Source organism: Myxine glutinosa, chromosome 1 (genome assembly GCF_964187855.1).
Source record: "Myxine glutinosa chromosome 1, kmMyxGlut1.1, whole genome shotgun sequence".
Classification (NCBI taxonomy): domain Eukaryota; kingdom Metazoa; phylum Chordata; class Myxini; order Myxiniformes; family Myxinidae; genus Myxine; species Myxine glutinosa.
Window position 1 is genome coordinate 150836025 of NC_136261.1, and position 19735 is coordinate 150855759.

The 19735-nt window shown below is 46.3% G+C and overlaps 1 protein-coding gene across 1 annotated transcript in view; it reads right to left on the minus strand.

The window, feature by feature from the left end:
* The window catches only part of CCDC91 (coiled-coil domain containing 91), a 126085-nt gene that overhangs the window by 28452 nt on the left and 77898 nt on the right, over positions 1-19735 (minus strand). Inside the window, exons 6-9 of the mRNA XM_068119939.2 lie at positions 16226-16327; positions 14370-14447; positions 3839-3946; positions 698-790 (exon numbers count right to left, since the gene is read on the minus strand). Of these exons, the coding sequence (XP_067976040.2) occupies positions 698-790; positions 3839-3946; positions 14370-14447; positions 16226-16327 (381 nt within the window). The remainder of the gene's footprint in view (positions 1-697; positions 791-3838; positions 3947-14369; positions 14448-16225; positions 16328-19735) is intronic.

Genomic DNA, 19735 nt, shown 5'->3' on the forward strand with positions numbered 1-19735 from the left:
AGGTTTAGTATATTTTTAAAAGTTTTTAGGGTAATTAGAGGCAGAAATAGAACAAAATATGTATTTTACAGTGGCCATTTTGAAAATCCAAAATGGCCGCCATGCAGGTATCTCTCCAAATGTAAACATTGATTTTTAGTTTCCTTATCGGATAACCTTTCCAAAAATGTATAGGTTTGCTAATCTACCATGATTTTGAACGAAATATAATTTATTGACATAGTGAACCTGACTATACTTTGTGTTACAGAGCATTGGTTCTGCCGAAGCAGTTTCTAGGTCAGGGATCATGCTGGGCGGTTTGCCATCCCTCTCCTAGCAGTAGTTTGGGCAGGAATTTGAAGCCAGTATTACAAGTCATAAATCAAATACGAGGGAATTAACCTATCTGCAATGATAACATTTCACAAAGACACCTTATTAAAAGGCCAGGATGACCTTGCAAAGAGATGGAAAGGCATTTGAGTGACGTGCACTTTTGTTGCAACAAGCAGAACTCGATAATTACGACTAAACTATTCTTAGCTGTCATAGTACTCAGCCTCTCATCCTTCCGAGGTTGGCAAAACGAGTACCAGCTTACTGGAAACAGGGGGCACTGCATCAGTGGCACAGCCGCGCTCTCAGCAATGATGCAACCAGCAGCCACAGGCTGCAAATGAAATAATAAGTTATTATAGTTGTCAAAAAGCCTCACCTGGAACTCCTCGCTTTGCTTTTCCAAGCATTTCTCGGTGTTGGCCCAACAAGACTCGCGTTCCTTCTCCAGCATGTCTTGCAGCCGAAGGTGCTGCAAAGTATATCGGCAACTCAAATGCAACACATGGCTCAAAACACATGGTTCGCTCTTTCACGAGCCTCGATCTTGTATACAAAAAAAAAAAAAAAAAAGTACGGATCAATAGCGAGAGTTTTGAGAATACAAATGGAGATTTTGCTGTGGGATTTATTTCATAATTGATCGCAATATTTTCTATATCCATTCATGTATTATTGAAGTTAAAATTCACAGATAAAGTCAGTGAAAAACAATATAGGAGTTATTTACCAAACTTTAATTCCAGAATTCAGGATTTTGCACATTTATGAAAATAGGTTGCTGAAAGAAAGGGTTTCACACAGTGCAGTGAGGATTGAGTTGTGCTGTGCAACCTGAGTAGCAATAATCATCCAATCGGCAGGCCGTTCATTAAGAAAGCATGCATGCAGCATGCAGCATGTGATCAGCATTTAAGTATGAAAGTTCTGTTTATATTTCCACTGTTTTGAAGGATGAGGATTGATCGGTCACAGGAAATATTTGTCGGTGTCGGTGCTGCCGAAGCAGGTGCAGGTGCTGCCGAAGCAGGCTTCTGGCAAGGATTACGCATAACAGCTGCCAGGGGAGGGATTTATTCAGGGTGCAGGCGATAAATCAATTCCTCTTCACAAAAGACAAGTTGTTGTTTCGTATGAAGGCTGTGGCTACTGGTTGCATAATATTCTGGAAGCGTAGCTGTTCCATTGATGCAGTGCCCTTGTTACCAGTAAGCTGGTACTCATTTTGTGGACCTTGGAAGGATGAAAGGGCGAGTCAACCAATCAACCTTAAGTCAAAATTTCACACTCTCACGATGTCTCTCCAAAAAGATCTGGAAAACCCTCCCATCTACTTTCTGAATAATCCTCTCCAAGAAGTTCTGTCACTCAAGCTTTTGGGTCTCACTATCTGCCATGATCTTTCCTGGGAAAACCACATTTCAAATCTGGCCTCCAAAGCCAGTCGCCGACTGGGCATCCTCCGTCGTGCGAAGTCCTTCCTTGGCACACCTGAGCTCCTCACCACATACAAGGCTTTCATCCGCAGCTCAATGGAATACTGTTCTCCCCTTTGGGCCAGTGCTCCTGCCTCACACCTAGCTCGTCTTCACGCTGTTAAAACCAAAGCTTTCAGAATCATTGGAATCTCCCACCATTAAGCTAACTCTGAGGGCCTTTCACTCACTCACCGCAGGCAGGTAGGTGGTCTTTCCGTCTTCTACCGACTCCTCTCCGGCCTTGCTCCCCCAGCTCTGTCGGTGCTCTGTCCCCCAAATATTCCTACAGGTCGCACAAGATCTGCCTGCAACCATCTTATGGTTAAACTGCCAAAATCAAGACTCTCTGCTCACCTTCACTCCTTCATTCCTCTTTTCTCCCACCTCTGGAACAAACTCCCTCACTCTCTTCGATCCCACTCCTCCCTCCAGGTCTTTAAAACAGCTGTTCACCACCATCTCTTATCTTCCCCCATACAAAACCTAGATCTTTTCTACCCCCGCTAATTCACCCCAGATCCACTTTTTTGAAATCCCGACTTCTTTCCTGGAAGTCCTAGCAGTCAGTGTCCATGTGTTTTATACCTCTCCCACCACCCCCCCACCCCCCTTCCCATCCATGCCTCCTCCCCTCAAGCCCTCTCCCTCCCACAGATCTCCAGATGTCCCTGCTCTGAAATGTTGTACTTGTGTGCTTCCCTGTCTCCCCATCCTGTCTCCCACTCCCTTTATCTTATGTTTTATGTGTCAGTTTGTCTTTTTGTGATTAATGTTAGCTTTTACACGAGCCTCGATCTTGTATCCAAAAAAAACCCACCTCGTGTTATTTAAACGGCATGGCAGAGGCTCAAACTCAAGGCTCAAGGTAAAGTACTGCTAAACTGCATGTTTGTGTTCCAATTTATGTTCTGATTTGTGTTCTACAGTTTTCAAAATATAAAATTCAATTAAAATCGATAAGGATCCTTCATCATCGACTGACAGACAGGCAGAGTGATCCAATTGCTTAACCCACTTTGCGCTACGCGTCTGAGGTAACACCCACAACACACGTGCATCTCCCCATACATCACACTCAGTCACCACTCCTGTTGAGGCAGGACACAAAAAAACCATACCACACAAGTGGATGGCTTAGGATCTTTTAGTCCTGAGTTCAAGCCTCACCCATGCCAAATTAACACTCGGCAGGATGACTCAGCCTGTCGTCCCTTTGAGGTTGGCAAAATGAGTGCCAGCTTGCTGGTCAGTATCCTGCGTTGAGGAGGTGACACATTTCGGAATGTGCTCCCCTGCCAATGAAACTGCCTCGGAGCACACTAAGAATATTTCTGGTTTAAAGAAAAAAAAAGTCTCAATTTAAGAAAATATTTGTTGTTTTAAGAAAATATCCATTTTGTTGTATGCAAGGAAAAAAGATTATAGAGGTTTTCTTATTTTTACAGTTTTCTTATTCTTACAGATTTTTTTTTCAACAAAGGTGTCACCTCCAAAAAAAGTTTTCATATTTTAAGTTTTTTCTCTTAAAATGAATGAATGAATGAATGATCGTTTTAAGGCCATTTTCCCCGCTAGAGCGGGGGTTAGCCTTGCGGGCCCCATGACAATCATGGTTCCCTGTTTGAGGCAATGTTTTTTATGGCCGGATGCCCTTCCTGACGCCAACCCTTAGTCGCCTCTTATGATGCACAGGGATACGGTGTGCCTATTCTAAACCGGGGTACACACCAGGATCATACCTCCCAGCAAGCTGGTACTCAATTTGCCGACCTTGGAAGGATGACAGGCTGAGTCAACCCCCCTGGTGTTAATTTAGCGATCGACCGGGATTCGAACCTCAGGATCCTAGGATCCCAACGATTTACACCTCATGGTGACTCCCAGTTCTTCTCCAATATTGTACTGGGGAGCATAATATAAATTTTAATAACTTCAAGCTTTTGCCATGCTTTCACCTCTCCACAGTTGCATTATTTAAATGGACATTTCCAAAACATTCCAGAACGTTAGCATGGTCAAGATTAGACCTTCGAGATGTTTACCTGTGCTTCAAGAAGATCCTGACATGACTTTGTCTGCCTCTCCACAGCTGCTGTCACTTTCTGTTCACTAACTTCACTCTGTCGTTGCACTTCAGCTGCACACAAAGCCTGGAAAAGATACGGTGGTTTAGTTACACTTGCAAAGCTTCTCTACACGAGTTGCCAATTGAACGTTTTGAAAAACAAAAATGCCATGAGAATTCAAACATAATGCAATGGAAGTCAAGTCTCGAATATTGTGATTTCAGGAATACCTATTACCTCGGTTCAATTAGTTCATGACTTCTCCATGCTGAAACTATGTCAAGCTCTCCATGTCTCCAACATAGCAGTTTTAACTAAAGAGTTATATTGGGGTTAAGTGACTTTTTGTAAAGCAGGGAGTAGTTGTGGCTAACATGGCAGCAGCTGCTTTTGCAGGACCTTATTGGGGGCAGTGCATAATTGACCGAGTTTATTTCAGAAGTTTTGCACTCTGAAGGCAAATAATGTAAAGACGGGGAACTCGCTTATCCTGTTGTAGATGTGAGCAATAGCGGGCTTCGTGATTGCTTTTCGGAGGACAGCAAACATGGCTGCCATTGCTAAATAGCTATACGAGTGAAACGTCGTATGCAATGATATTTCAGATGAAAGTATGACTCCAGCATTGATGTCCTGGTATTCTCATAAAGCACTAAACAAAAGAAAGCAGTTTTAAAGGGTTTGGCAGGTCAGTTTTCAATGGTAGCTTGTTGTGGTGGGTCAGGAGCACCATGGGTATGGAATGGAGGAGATACTGTGTACGTACAATGCCTTCAGAAAGTATTCACACCCTTGACTTTTTTCACATTTTGTTGTGTTACAGCCTGAATTTAAAATGGATTAAATTGACATTTTTTTGTCACTGATCTACACATAAAACCCCATAATGTCCAAGTGGAATTTGTAATTTTAACAAAAGAATTAAAAATGAAAGGCTGAAATGTCTCGAGTCAATGAGTATTCAACCTCTTTGCTATAACACTCCAAATCGAGCTCAGGTGCATCCAATTTCCTTTGGTCATCCTTGAAATGTCTCTACAACTTAAGTGAAGTCCACTTGTGGCCAATTAAATTGATAGGACATAATTTATAATTGTGGGGGGTAGGGATACCTTAGTCCAGGTAGAGTATATAGATTAGTGTGCTACGATTGTCGTGAAGAAGAAGAAACCTCAATGTATCATAAGTAGGGAATTTGTGTAGACCGGATGTCAGTAACGCTTGTATCTTCGTCCCCATCAGAGGGGTGGGGCTTGTTAATTAGCGAGGGATTATGGGTAATTGATTCCCTGTTTGTAATTGCCTCTGTAAGTTATTCCTCTGTTCCTTATGACACCGCACTAGACACCTAGCCAGAAATCGCCAACCAGAAAAAATTAAAAAACCAACCGGAAACAAGGCATGAAGCATTACCGTGGATAACACCGACTTGGTCAGCACACAGGACAGGCAGGGCCATGAGCCACGCCCTGAAGAGCAGAGATTGGCTGGGATTTGATTGGCACAGATAACTGGTAAGAAGGGAGTAGGGGATTGGTGAAGCAGGCACAGATGATGTCAGAGCCACGCGTACAAAATACTTGGAATGGCGGACATTTTTCCTTCTCTGTTTGGGTGTGGTGGTGGACGGTCGTGTGCCGACAGCTTCTCGTTTCTTCTTGTTCTGGACTTTGTTAGCGAACGGTCGCATTGTGGCTCTCTCAGCATCGACGTCCTCTTGCGCCTTCTCGTTTTCGAACTGTTGGTGAACGGTCGCTATTGCTCTTTCCCCTTCTCATTGTGGATCTCATCGTGAACGGTTGTGTACTGACACCTTCTCGTGCCTTCTGATTCTGGATCCGATAGCGAACGGTCGCATTTTGATCTCTCTCAGCATCGATGTATTCTCACCCCTTCTGATTTTGGACACCATCACAAAGGGCTGTGTTAGGACATCTTGCTAGTGGTCGTGAGGAGGAAGAGCCATGGGCCGGGAACTGCGGTTTTCCGTTCAGAGATCGTGAGGACAGACACGGCTGGAAGAGCAAACTGCACGCCTGCTCGTTCGCTTCACGCGGGCGGCCTACTTCATGCCAACGAGCGCGTTTCACGTGCAAAGATGCCAAGGCCTCAGATGATCTTGACGATCCCTGACGAGACACCCCAGCCGACCAGAGCTAAGTGCACACAGACACATATTTAGTTCCAGTTATTTTATCCTTTGTCTGTGTTCGGGTCTGTTTGGGAGCGCTCCAATTTAGGAATTTATTGTTATTTGACCGTGTTTTATTTTGTTACCGGCATTTTCTTGTACATTTTAAACTCGTCTCAGTTTGTGTTGATTTATTGCAGGTTTGAGGACTGCCGGTGGGATCTGTGAAGGTAAGCACTCTTCGGTCTCTTCCTCCCCGTGCGTATAGCAAATACCGTCATATTGAATTGAACGCCTCGGAGTGTTAAGCTCGTTTGGTCCTCCGTGTCACCCTGGGGTGTTCACCACACAGGGTAGTCACATGACAATATACAAAGTCTGGGAATTACGGGGACGGCCTGAAGTGCATCGAGAATGCCTGCAAGTCAGGGTTACAATTCATAAAAAGACATGTAAGATTTTCTCAAAATAGACACAAAGCACTTGCATGGATCATGAACAGAACAGCACCACATGATTATTTGTGCAACAGCTCTAAAAAGTTTGCTTATGTTTAATTGATGTGCATGACATTGTGCTGCTTTGTACAGACTTCCGCTTGACGTCCGCTTCCGGTTCCTCCGGCGAGGAAGAGTCCTTCGAGCTCTCCACGCCATCAAAGTTAAGTATTTTCCCATTCGTGTCTTTGTGAAATTTACACTGGTTATTTTATTGTGTATGTGTTCCTGTGTGTTTCTAGTTAGCCTTGGTTTGTAATTCGTGCAAACTCGTGTGTAATTATTCGTTTTTTGTCCGCACAGCGTACGTGGCCTGGTCCCTCGAGGCTTCCCTACCCCCGTTGGTATTTTGTAAACTTAAGTTCTTTCCTTTGCTGTATTGCTTTTTTCCTTGATTTTCTTTTCTCCCCCAACCCCCCCCCCCTCCCCCCAAACATTTTATCCTTTGTCTAACGTTTTAAATACAAAACAAAAAACAAAAAACAGCATATTAATAGTAGAATCAGTGGTGCCATTTCACCACCATACCCGGAGCTAAACAGGATTATAGACGGCTGCACTTGAGTGGTGTATTCTTCAGCGAATTTCCAAGAGGTTTACAAAATCAAGAAGCATATTATATTGTTGCGGTTTTGAGATTGTATATATGACATCATTAAAGGTTAAAGGTTTGCCCCCCATAGTTAGTCCACAAGCAACACGTAGGCCCATTAGAATTAGTTATGTCATAGTATGTGTAAGAGTAGGCCATTTCCCTAGTGACATCTGCGTTGTGTAAAGAAATGAGCTTAGGTCCTTTTCATTTTGCGGCCACCCTTCAATTTCATCATGGGCAAACTCGATCCCGCGCCCCATTTGGCATCCCTCAAGTATGTTACGCTTTGGCCGCCAGCAGCGTTCGCTGCCCTTGGTTTCGCTCAAAACTAGTCGGGTAACCACGAGGTAGGCCTAAGAAGAGGGAGGAGCGCGATGTTCGAGGTGTGGCCGCAACAAGCAGCACGTCAGAGGCGGTGACGGTAAGGGCTCCCAGCCAACCAGGGCTGAGAGGGCATGGCTTGATAGGGCGTGGCACGACGCATCGAGTAAGTTTGAGAGGGTTCGCTGGGCAAGGCGATATAAGTCTTCACACAAAGCCCTTGAAAAGGTCTGGCTGGAAGAGGACTGGTACGAGGACTGACCTGAGTTATGAGAAGGGAGGGGCAGGCGCTCGAATTGCAAGAGTACTGTATTGGGAGGACTGAAGCCAAGCCCTTGTTGGAGCACTCAGAGGACCGGTGTGCACACGACAGTTTTGAGGCCATTGATTGAGAAGCGCATTGTTCGCGTTTATTGAACTGTCCGCTTATTACGTACGCAGCTGAGCCGCAAGTGTAACCGCCAAAGCCGGCCCTACCGTTCGCCCTGTAATAATCCCGTGCGTGCCAAACGACACGTGGAGAGCTCCTGTCGTCTGTTCATCTACTTCGCGGTGCGAGTTGGGGACCGGAGAGCGAGCTGCCTGGACGCCATCCCTGGACCATCAACCTGTTCGTCTGCAACCTCGTGTGAGTGTGTCTGAGTGTGAACGGGCCCGTTTGTATTGGGATAAGTTAAGACTGTTTAAGGCTGCACTGTGTATTCTTCTTCTTCTTATTGTACAAAGTGTAAATAAATCGTGTTATTCCTTTCTTCCAAATTCGACCGTTTCCGTGATTTCCTCCATTGGGTAAGCGTGGCATGATTACGGACCGCTTGGATCTGGTTTAGTCCTTGATAACGGCTCGGGTCATGGGTTCGCTACCACTCGGCGTATCCACCAACACCCGTGAATCGGGCGGGGCTTATTTCCTCGTTTCTGGGCAGCGTTACTACCTAGGTAATAGCGAATTCTTAGTCGTAAAACCCTACTTAACGCTGTCCGGGAAGGACGTCATAAGTCCCGGGTCCCGTCGGCTAGTAAAAGACAAGGGGACTAATCCCCCCTTGGTAAGGGCAAAAGGTCAACGCTGAGATCCGCAACAATTGGTAGTCAGGAGTGGGGATTTGGAACCTGGGACTAAATTTTTTAGACCAAATTTTGGACACCAATTGTGCATATTGGCTGCAACAATTGGTGTCAGGAGTTTGGATTGGACCCGAAGTGCGCTTAACGCACTCAAAATTACGAACGGCCGAAATTTAATTAGTAAAATCCAAATTTAAATTCGTGCCATGGATAGCCAAGACGGTCGGATGCCGGTGGGGGTAAATGATGAGGTAGAGGGAGAGGAAGTAATAACCCAGGACCCCTGGGAAGAATTGGGAGAAATGGAGGATGTAATTGATGAGAGTGCGATGGCAGAGGTAGCAGGGGAAGAAAATGGCGGCGCCTCGCACATGGCGACGAGGGCTGCAGCCGCTGCGCAAGTGGGGGTGGTAGACATGCAAGCCTTCATGGCGCAATTCATGGCAGAACTAAAAAAAAAAATGGGAGACAAATCCACCAAGGAAATAAAAGAAATGAGGGACAAAGCAAGGTGTAATCAGGGCGAGCTGAAAAATGTCATAAATAAATTAAATGGGAAAATGGACATCCAAGAGAAAAAAATGGACACCCGAGGGGAGGTAATAAAGGAGATGGGGAAAGACATAAGGTGCAGGTCAGCCGGGAAAGTCGCATTGGTACGTGACGGGGTAGTGCGACGTGAGGAGCGCGTGGAAAGCGAGGTTGAGCAAAGCGCAGTTAAGTTGACCGGAATAGAAATTGCGACTCGGGGTATGGAAAAGCTGGCGGCCGCCGAATTGGAAAATAAAATTTTATTGGTGCCAGCGGTCGTCGAGGAAATGGAAAAAGAAAATGAAATGTGTATAGTTGAAATTGGGGACGAAGAGACGGCAGAATTAGAGATTGAATCGAAGAAAGAAATGGATTGCACTCAAAGTCCATGTTTGCATCGTGATGTGGTGCTGCCTAACCCAAATGAAAGTTTGCAGGTACGGTTGGCAGAGAAGAGAATCCCGAAGGTGAGTAGGAGCGTGTATGGCACGAAAATGTATGGCACGAAAGTGTTTGGCGCGAAAAGATTTTTCGCGCGCTTGGGATCGAGACGCAACCCGTGCGCTCATGGAAGGTCCGTGGTGCACTGTACGAAAACGAATGGCGCGCGTGTGCAAACGGCGCCGGAGCGTGAGTGTAAGACGGAGTGTATGTGGGAAGAGTGTGTTGAAGAAGAGTGTGAAACGGAGTGTGGAACGGAGTGTGACACAGAGTGTACGATGGCCGAAGAGAGTGTGCGGGAGTGCACAGCAGAGCACGTGATTGGGTGTACAGCAAAAGAGTGCACACCCATGGTTGTTACGGAGTACGTAACGGGAGAGTGTACGCGAGGGTGTGCAATGGCCAAGTGTGTTACGGAGTGTGTAACAGAGGAGTGTGTGATCATGAAGTGTGCAAGCGGCATGAGTGCGCCTGGGTGGTGTGCACGAGAAAGTGCAATAACGGAGTGCAGGGGGTGTATGAGAGGCGCTGGGACGCCTCGGTGTGGAATGAGTATGGGAAGGGTCGCGTGTGAGTGTGAGAATGCGACTCAAGCATCGGCGCAGACCAGGGGAGCGTCTAGGCCGACGTATAGCCGACGTGAGCTCTCGGGGCGTGGTGCGCTTTGTGTGCTGCGGGGACCGGCGGGGATCGTTGCCGCAGCGGTCTCGCAAGGAGCGCCGTGCACGATTCGTGCCGGGCCCCACCCTGTATGGCCGGTGCCGCGCTTTGACGGGAAAGGCGAACAGCACAGTTCAAGGGGAGGAAGGAGAGGTCGGACCTTCGCCCCCTGGCGGGCGCGGTGCTCCGACCGGGGGAGGCTGGGCCACCGTGCATGGGGCCGCAAAGCCTCACGCAGGGTTGGTGCCTGGAACCTCGGCCCAAGCATGCCTCCTCCCCAGAATCGAAAATGCTGGACGGACCCAACCAACAGGAGACCAACCACCCGCATGCATTGCTCGGCTTTTCAAAGCCGAGCTGTGATGGAAATGTATTGCCGCACGGAGAGGCTCGAGAGTAGTGGACAGATAGTAATGGCGTTGGCGAATGGTGGCTTTACCATTCTTTTGGGGCACATGAGCTTTAGATTATGGGGGTGGCAGTGAAAACTAGCCGAGGGCGGGCTAGGATATTGTTAGGGATTTAGAGATGACAATAGGGACGAGATTTAAGTAGTGACATTGGTACAGGTAGAGGGGACGTAGTCAGATTAGATGGATGATAATGACGAGGGTGTGCTTAGTGTAAGGGAAGACGGGAAACCACGAGTATTAGAGGGAAGTATTTAGTTAGATGATGCTGTGTGTATGAGCTTGAGATTGCGAATCTTTGTGATGAGCTTGAGAAAATGAGGAATTGAATGGGAATCTTTGTGGTGAGCGTGAGCAAATGAAGAATTGGTCGGGGATGCCCAGAGAAGTGTATAAGTGGTGTATTGAGGACGAATGGAATTGTGTTGAGTGAATGGACTTGCATGGTGTGCAAGTGGAGAATATTTGGTGTGGAATGCTTGGTGGGAGTAAGTGGTGTGGAATGAGTGGTGTGGAGTGCATGGTGCGAAGGAGTGGATGGGGGAAGATGGACCCCTTCACGAATACCCGGGGAGGGTAGTTTAAAGTTAGGTAGAGGGTTTAGGTAAATTGTTGGATATTGACACCTGTGGTGCAGGTAGAAGCAAGGTATTGCTTGGATGGGTGCATGAGTCTGTGGAAATGGCTGGGCGTGTGGGCCTGTTGGTGAGTATTGTTGTTGGGGCACTCCGCCACTGGTAGTCTGTCGGCCAGGTGAGGCCGCAGGTAGGCTCTGGGAGCCAGTTAGAGTCAGACTAGTGTTCAGTGGGGCCCGGGGATCCTAGGAGAGGTCCCGGGTAGCCCAATGCCAGAGAGGGCATCAGAGGGGTGAGAGAGCCAGGAGGGGCCTTCCCCGATTTAGGGTAGTTGTAAGGAGCATGGTAAGCTCGGGTGGCGACTTCAGTGGCGGAGGTGCGCAGGTAGTTGGACCTGCTAGTGGAGCCACACGACCCAGCCCCGAAATTGTGCGAAGGCACAGTAGTGAAAAAATGGGGAGTGAGACCCAAATTGTAGGGCACCACAGGGTGGGTCAATGGGAATTGGTTTTTAGAACCGCATAGTTTAAAGATGCCAATTGGCAGGGCATGACCCCGGGTAGTGTAACTGAGTTAATGTGATTAGAGTATAGTTAGGATGCGAATCTCTTCACACCATCCACATCCACTCACCAAGGAGACGGAACTCCACACCAGATTTTGTAAACGTCTGGATGGGTGAGACGCATCTCGACGGAATGGGACAATGTGTGATATTCCATCTCTTCCTTCTTGGGAGGGATTGGATGACGAATTTGGAGTAGAGGGGGGATAGAAGAGACAGAACGTAGAGACGAATTTGTAAGTGTAAATACAGGGAAGGGCAAGGGTAGTGTAGGCTGACATGGGGGGTTACGTACGGCTAGGGACGAGCTTTCTCTGCTCGCTCTCCCGCGCCCCTCATGTTGCATTGCCTTGCATGACGTGTACCTTTGCGCCCTTTCCTCCGCTGACTCTCTGCTTTGTCTTTCCTCTCCACCCATGGACCCATTATTTTTGTTGAGGGGAGTGTGCAGGAACCCTGAACTATGCGGCTGCACTTTTGCACTGCACTCTGCTACCTCTGGCTGCACCAGTACACCTAATGGACCACACGTTCTGTGGCCTGGCACCTTTGCTGGAGCAGACCTTTGCTGCAAACATTATCTTGCCCTGCGGACCACTGATTCTAAGTGACGTAACAGTCACGCAGATCGACCATGAGATGGCCCTGCAAATAAATAAAAAAACGGACACGGTTTGTGCATTTTTTATTTATTCCGGTGTGGCAGGAAAGAAGATCTCCAAATTTTATTACGGCACACCGAAGACGAAGCAGGAAGACGCAAGAAGCAGCAGCCCAGCAGCAGCCAAGCAGCAAACATTCATTGTGCATTTTGATAATTGTGCATTTTTGTGCATTTTTGTGCATTTTTGTGCATTTTCTTTATGGTGTATTGGTGCAGTGCATTCTGTGTTTCACTCTTCCAAAATTTCTCTCCCACAAAAGAACAGGTCCTGGGTTGTAGCACTGTAAATAATTAGTTAGTCTTGTAAATAACATGCTCCCCACCGGCTTTATGTATAGTATGAGAATTCTTTCCCCAATTCGGTTAGCTGTGGGTGTGAATCTGTTAGTTAGTACACAACGCAGTAGGTGGGACATATTTAGTGTCGTAAAACTGTCGCATACAGGGTGTTAGATTATATGTAGAGGGGAACCACATCTAAGTGTCACACGGAAGTTAAAAAGTAGTCCTGGCCCTTGCTCAAAACCGGTCGTTCTCACTTGTGTGGGTTCGGCTCGGGGACGAGCCTGGCGAAGGAGGGGGGCAGTGTTGCGGTTTTGAGATTGTATATATGACATCATTAAAGGTTAAAGGTTTGCCCCCCATAGTTAGTCCACAAGCAACACGTAGGCCCATTAGAATTAGTTATGTCATAGTATGTGTAAGAGTAGGCCATTTCCCTAGTGACATCTGCGTTGTGTAAAGAAATGAGCTTAGGTCCTTTTCATTTTGCGGCCACCCTTCAATTTCATCATGGGCAAACTCGATCCCGTGCCCCATTGGGCATCCCTCAAGTTTGTTACGCTTTGGCTGCCAGCAGTGTTCGCTGCCCTTGGTTTCGCTCGAAACTAGTCGGGTAACCACGAGGTAGGCCTAAGAAGAGGGAGGAGCGCGAGGGTCGAGGTGTGGCCGCGACAAGCAGCACATCAGAGGTGGTGACGGTAAGGGCTCCCAGCCAACCAGGGCTGAGGGCATGGCTTGATAGGGCGTGGCACGACGCATCGAGTAAGTTCGAGAGGGTTCCCTGGGCAAGGCTATATAAGTCTTCACACAAAGCCCTTGAAAAGGTCTGGCTGGAAGAGGACTGGTACAAGGACTGACCTGAGTTATGAGAAGGGAGAGGCAGGCGCTCGAATTGCAAGAGAACTGTAATGGGAGGACTGAAGCCAAGCCCTTGTTGGAGCACTCAGAGGACCGGCGTGCACACGACAGTTTCGAGGCCATTGATTGAGAAGCGCATTGTTCGCGTTTATTGAACTGTCCGCTTATTACGTACGCGGCTGAGCCGCAAGTGTAACCGCCAAAGCCAGCCCTACCGTTCGCCCTGTAATAAACCCGTGCGTGCCAAACGACACGTGGAGAGCTCCTGCCGTCTGTTCATCTACTTCGCGGTGCGAGTTGGGGACCGGAGAGCGAGCTGCCTGGACGCCATCCCTGGACCATCAACCTGTTCGTCTGCAACCTCGTGTGAGTGTGTCTGAGTGTGAACGGGCCCGTTTGTCTTGGGATAAGTTAAGGCTGTTTAAGGCTGCACTGTGTATTCTTCTTCTTCTTATTGTACAAAGTGTAAATAAATCGTGTTATTCCTTTCTTCCAAATTCGACCGTTTCCATGATTTCCTCCATTGGGTAAGCGTGGCACGATTACGGACCGCTTGGATTGGGTTTAGTCCTTGATAACGGCTCGGGTCACGGGTTCGCTACCGCTCGGCGTATCCACCAACACCCGTGATTCGGGCGGGGCTTATTTCCTCGTTTCTGGGCAGCGTTAGTACTTAGGTAATAGCGAATTATTAGTCCTAAAACCCTACTTAACGCTGTCCGGGAAGGACGTCATAGGTCCCGGGTCCCGTCGGCTAGTAAAAGACAAGGGGACTAATCCCCCCTTGGTAAGGGGAAAAGGCCGACGCTGAGATCCGCAACAATATTCAATATCTCCATTGCACTAAGATCGCTAAATAACCAGAGTACTCCTAAAAACTCTGAAGAAGAAAATGATTTTTCCACCAACCTTGTACTCTTCAACAATAATCACCAGAGCTTCGTGACCCCCATCTCGCAGCTCTTGCATATTCTTGGCATGTAACTCCTGAAAAAGAGAGAAACATTGGGGTGAGGGGAAGATTGACTTACTTGCACCTAAAATAAATTTACAATTTGCTCATGTGTAAGTTATAAACTTATAAAGCATCAAGTGTGTGACAATTCAATCTAATACCATTGGGCATCATTTCGTTGAAGAGGTAAGTTGTTATTCTCTCTCTTTCACTCCTCAAAAACACAATGATACAGTGGCCTACAAAAGTATTCTCCAGCTCCACCCCTTCCAAAGTTTTCACATTTTGATGCCACATGACCTTACTTTATGATGCCTTAAAATCAAACTTCATATATAGAGTCTTCACAAACTACTCCAAAGTGATAAAGCTAAAAATTTCAACCACAAAGCGCACGATCGTAGACGATCTTTTTGTGGGCCAGGGATTCAAAAGAACGACTTCTGAGTTCTGTGGGCAAATTTCTCGAGAATTCGGACAGTTAAAAGCTTGGCACATTGGCATCTTGAACACGAGAATAACTTGGGATGAAATGCAGACGTACATGTCCGTCAATGAGTTGTGTCCCCGTGACGTCATGCAAATCGATGGAAGTAGCTCATTTGCATTATGGAAGTGAAAATAGTACGATTTAAAAAGACAATTATCTGGCTAATTATTCTCCCCCCCAAAAATATTTTTGTGCTAATGGGTCAGGGATATCATCCTTGAAATCATATATCTTCAAAAAAATGTCATGGCTGTATCCCTTTTTTAAAAATCTCGGATCATGATGTTCACTAAAATATAATCAATCTTTCCTTGCCACACACCCAATTTGTCCACCAAGTTTGGTCCAAATACGTCTTTTTTTTTTTTTTGTATACAGAATTGAGGTTCATGTAAGAGCTAATACATTGAATATGAAAACATGCACAGACACATAAAACATACAATTAAGGGAGCAGGAGACAAGAGGGGGAGAGAGAGGGAAGCACACAAGCACAACAACAGTAGAGAACAGGGACGTCAGCAGATCTGTGGAAGGGAGAGGGCTGGGGAAGAGGTAAGGGTACACGGTATAAAGCAAATGAACACTACTAGGAATTTCAGGAAAGAAGTTGGGGATTGAAAGAGGCGGATTTTGGGTGTTTTTAACGGGGATAGAAAAGATCAAGGTTTTAGATGGGGGAAGATAAGAGATGGTGGTGAACAGCTGTTTTAAAGACCTGGAGGGAGGAGAGGGATTGAAGAGAGTAAGGGAGTTTGTTCCAGAGGCGGGAGAAAAGAGGAATGAAAGAGCGAAGGTGAATAGAGAGTCTTGATTTTGGCAGTTTAACCATAAGAGGGTTGCTGGCAGATCTTGTGCGTCCTGTAGGAATATTTGGGGGACAGAGCACAGACAGAACTGGGGGAGCTAGGCCGGAGAGGAATCGGTAGAAGACAGATAGACCACCAACCTGCCTGTGGTGAGAGAGAGATAGGCCCTCAGAATCTGCTTCATCGCGGGAGATACCAATGATTCTGAAAGCTTTGGTTTCAACCGCGTGAAGCCGAAGTTATCAGCTTTGGGCTGGCTTAAATGGGAACACCACACCTGCCAACCCAATTTAAAGCAACTCCAATTGTAATACTGTACTACAATGAAAGAGAAATACAACAACCTTTTAGGGTCAGAAAATACCACAATAGTAAAACATTCAATATCCCAGGCCCTTTCAATATGATATTCCGAGGGAAAATGCAGCAACTTGAAAAAATCCACCTTACATTTGAGCATTACACAATTTGGTAATAAATATAAAAGCCAAATTCAGAAAACATCACTTACTTGCAAACGTGCATAACGCTGCTGAGCAGATGTGCAACTCGCTTGCATCTCAGATAACCTGGATTCCAACCGCTTATTGTGCACGAGTGCCTCTTCCAAGTCCTACAAATAAAGTCAAATCACAATATCAGAAGGAGAATGAAAACTGAATGCGTTTCAAAATTCAGTCTTTTTGGAGGTGGAAAAGTAACAAAGTGCATAAATGGATGAAGGATAATTTACAGTGTTTCATGGGTACAGATTAAAAGCACAGTATGGAATACAACATGTTTTATTATAATAGAGTAAAAAAAAAATTATAGCAAAGTAAAATATATTAAGGACGAGCTGAATGCACCCGGCGTTGCCCGGGTTCTTTTTGAATGAATTTAATCTTCTGTACATAGGTCTGACGCGAGTCCAATATCAGTTAGTGCTCAACGATTCCTTGTTCTTTCCTCTGTCGGGCCCCGCGAGAGAGAATTTTGAAAGCATGTGTTGCAATCAGTCAGATATTCCTATTAAGTGCATAAGTTGTACTTCAAGAGAAGTTTGAAAGAAGATTTATTGCGAAATGGGCCCAGCCCGGCCGAAGCGGCCTCGACCGGCCTCGCCACCTACCCTATAACCTTCCCGGGGCCCGTCCCAACATTTTTTGTTTCAGAGGTTTCCTCCTATCTTTCACCGTTCAGGAGATTAGCGCGTGCAGACAAACAAACAAACAAACAAACAAACAAAAACTTTCTTTTATACAGACTTGGCATTTAATATGGAATATTGTTTTTGTGGGGGTGAACTTACTTTTCAAGATGTCTTAGAACCAAAAGTTCATTGGAATTATGTTGAAATTATTCTAGATTTTGTTAATGTGACCTTTAAAAGAAACAAAAACCACATTTGACATTTCGAAACAAATAAATTGATCCTTGAAAGTGATGTAAACTGATATCGAACTCAATTCATGGATAGTACTGTGTTAAACTTCTGTACGTTTTCCAGAAGTATCTCTTTATTTTGCACATTAGCCAAATTTTTTTTTATAACAAAAACTAAAGTTAAATTACGACTGGGATTACGGACAGTAAAATTACAGTTCAGTACTTCGTGTAACCCCCACGAGCATTCAGGAGAGCACGTACACGTTGAGGCATGCTGTTCACGAGATGTGCCAAGGTTTGGACAGGAATCGCTTGCCATGCAGTGACAATAGCCTGCTGCAATTCACGCACAGAGGTCGGCTGCTGGTCCAAGTGGTCGATTTGACGCATTAATTCTGCCCACAAGTTCTCTATCGGATTCATATCCGGGGACATGGCAGGCCACTCCATATGCTCTACACCACGGTCAGCAAGAAAGTGTTTGATCATGCGAGCACGATGAGGCCGTGCATTGTCATCTTGGAAGACAAAGTTTCCTCGAAAGGCTGCACGAGCAAATGGAAGCAATGTTTCTTCCAGAATGGCCCTGTGCTTGAACTGGTTCAGGTTTCCATTCAGAACAACCAGGTCAGTTTTGCCCCCTGCATGAAAAGCAGCCCAAACGGTCACCCCACCACCTCCAGCTTGGACTCTTGGCACTATACAATCTTTGTTGTAGGCTTCATGCACTTGTCTGCACACTCGGACGTGACCATCTTGACGATAGACCAGAAATCTAGACTCGTCACTGAAGATCACGTGATTCCAGTGTCCTGGCTGCCATTGACGGTGCTCTCTGGTCCACTGCAATCGGCGCTGGCGGTGTTGTCTGGTCAGGCGTGGCTTTCTCAGGGGACGCCTGGCATGATAGCCTGCTTGAACCAGTCGTTGGTTGACTAGCCTTCTGGATACAGGCACATTTGTCAGTTGCTGCCACTCAGCCCTAAGCCGATTAGCTGACTTGGTACGGCCATTGCGGACTAACCGGTGCAGCTGGTGATCATCCCTCCTTGTGGTTCTGCGGGGACGTCCTGGCCTCGGTATTGGAGTAGGGACACCCCTCTGAGCATTTTGTTTCAGGATCTTTGACACCTGACCTTGAGTGATGCCATACTGCCGGGCAATAGCACGCTGTTTCATGCCGTAATTTAGTAAAGCCACCACTCCATGACAAACAGCATTGTCGAGTTGACGGACCATCTCGAGAGGAAGCGGCAATAACCTTTGGAGACGTGCAGCAGTTGTTTTCCACTAATACAGAACGCAACAACCCTTGTATACCCGACTGTGAAGCCAATCATCAAATGCACCTGTCCGTACATTTTGCCACGCCACCTGTGATATAATCCTGTTGTTGACTTCTTGCTGCGACAGACAATCAGTGACATGGTTCTTTTAACAAACTAGGGCATGCCCGTACTATATATATGCCCGTACTATATATCTATCTAAAATTATATCCCCCCCCTCTATTTACATGAAATGGTTTGGTCCATTCGCAACGCCAAAGCGAACGGCGAACGGCTTGCGAGTACAGTGACAATCCCCCCCCTCTATTTACATGAAATGGTTTCGTCCATTTGCAACGACCACAGAACCCCCCCCTCTATTTACATGGAATGGTTTGGTCCATTCGCAACGCCAAAGCGAACGGCGAACGGCTAAATCGCCATAGCTCGGTAAGTACTTGTCCGATTAATTTCAAACCTTGAAAAGGCACATCCTCGGGTCCCCAGCAATATACCTGGCAAGTTTCAAGTATATCGGACCGGTAGTTGTCGAGAAATCGTTGTCGCATACATACACACACACATACACACAGAGATTAGTGGAATTATAGATAGATAAATCACCAAAGTGTAACAGAAACTCACTAGATTGATATACTGAGTTAAGAAAGTAAACCCAAGTCAAGAAAAAAAAAAATCCATATTAAATGCCAAGTCTGTATATATAGATGAGAGAAAGCTTTCTGAAACAAAAATGTTTTCAAAGAAGTCTTGATAAGTAGAGGGTCAATTAAAGGAATATTTAGACTACAGATATTACTATCTATATAATAATACCGTAAGGACTCGACTTTGTTATCCCTTTTACGCCGCACCCAGTGACCCGATGCCCACGGCACTAATGGATTTACGATCTACGAACCGCGCTCTTTGTTTATCACGTACAGACATACTCGAAAAATCTGAATTAGCCGACGTTGGGGCCCAAAAGCATCCGATTAACTGCCGATACGACGCCATCTTACGACGCCATCGTATTGGCGTCTGCTGGATGAAGGCGCAGCAAGCCGTCCGCTGATTGGACAGTCGAAGGCGACAGCAAGCCGTCCACTGAGTGGACAATCCAGAGCATGCATTCCGCCATTTGTGCCGGTGTCATCGATCGCGGTGTACGCTAACCTCATCAGGTGGGTTTACCATAATTTATTCCATATACTGTGATTACGACGAAGTGAAACCGATCAGCAGCCCATCAGTATCATATAAAGCAATAAATAACAAGGCTTCAGCTTCTGAAAGCTTAAAACAAAGTGTACTTCGCCGAGTGACGAAACGTAGGCGTAGGCCTAGGCCCTACCTATCCAGTTGTGTTTCCGTTGTGGCCA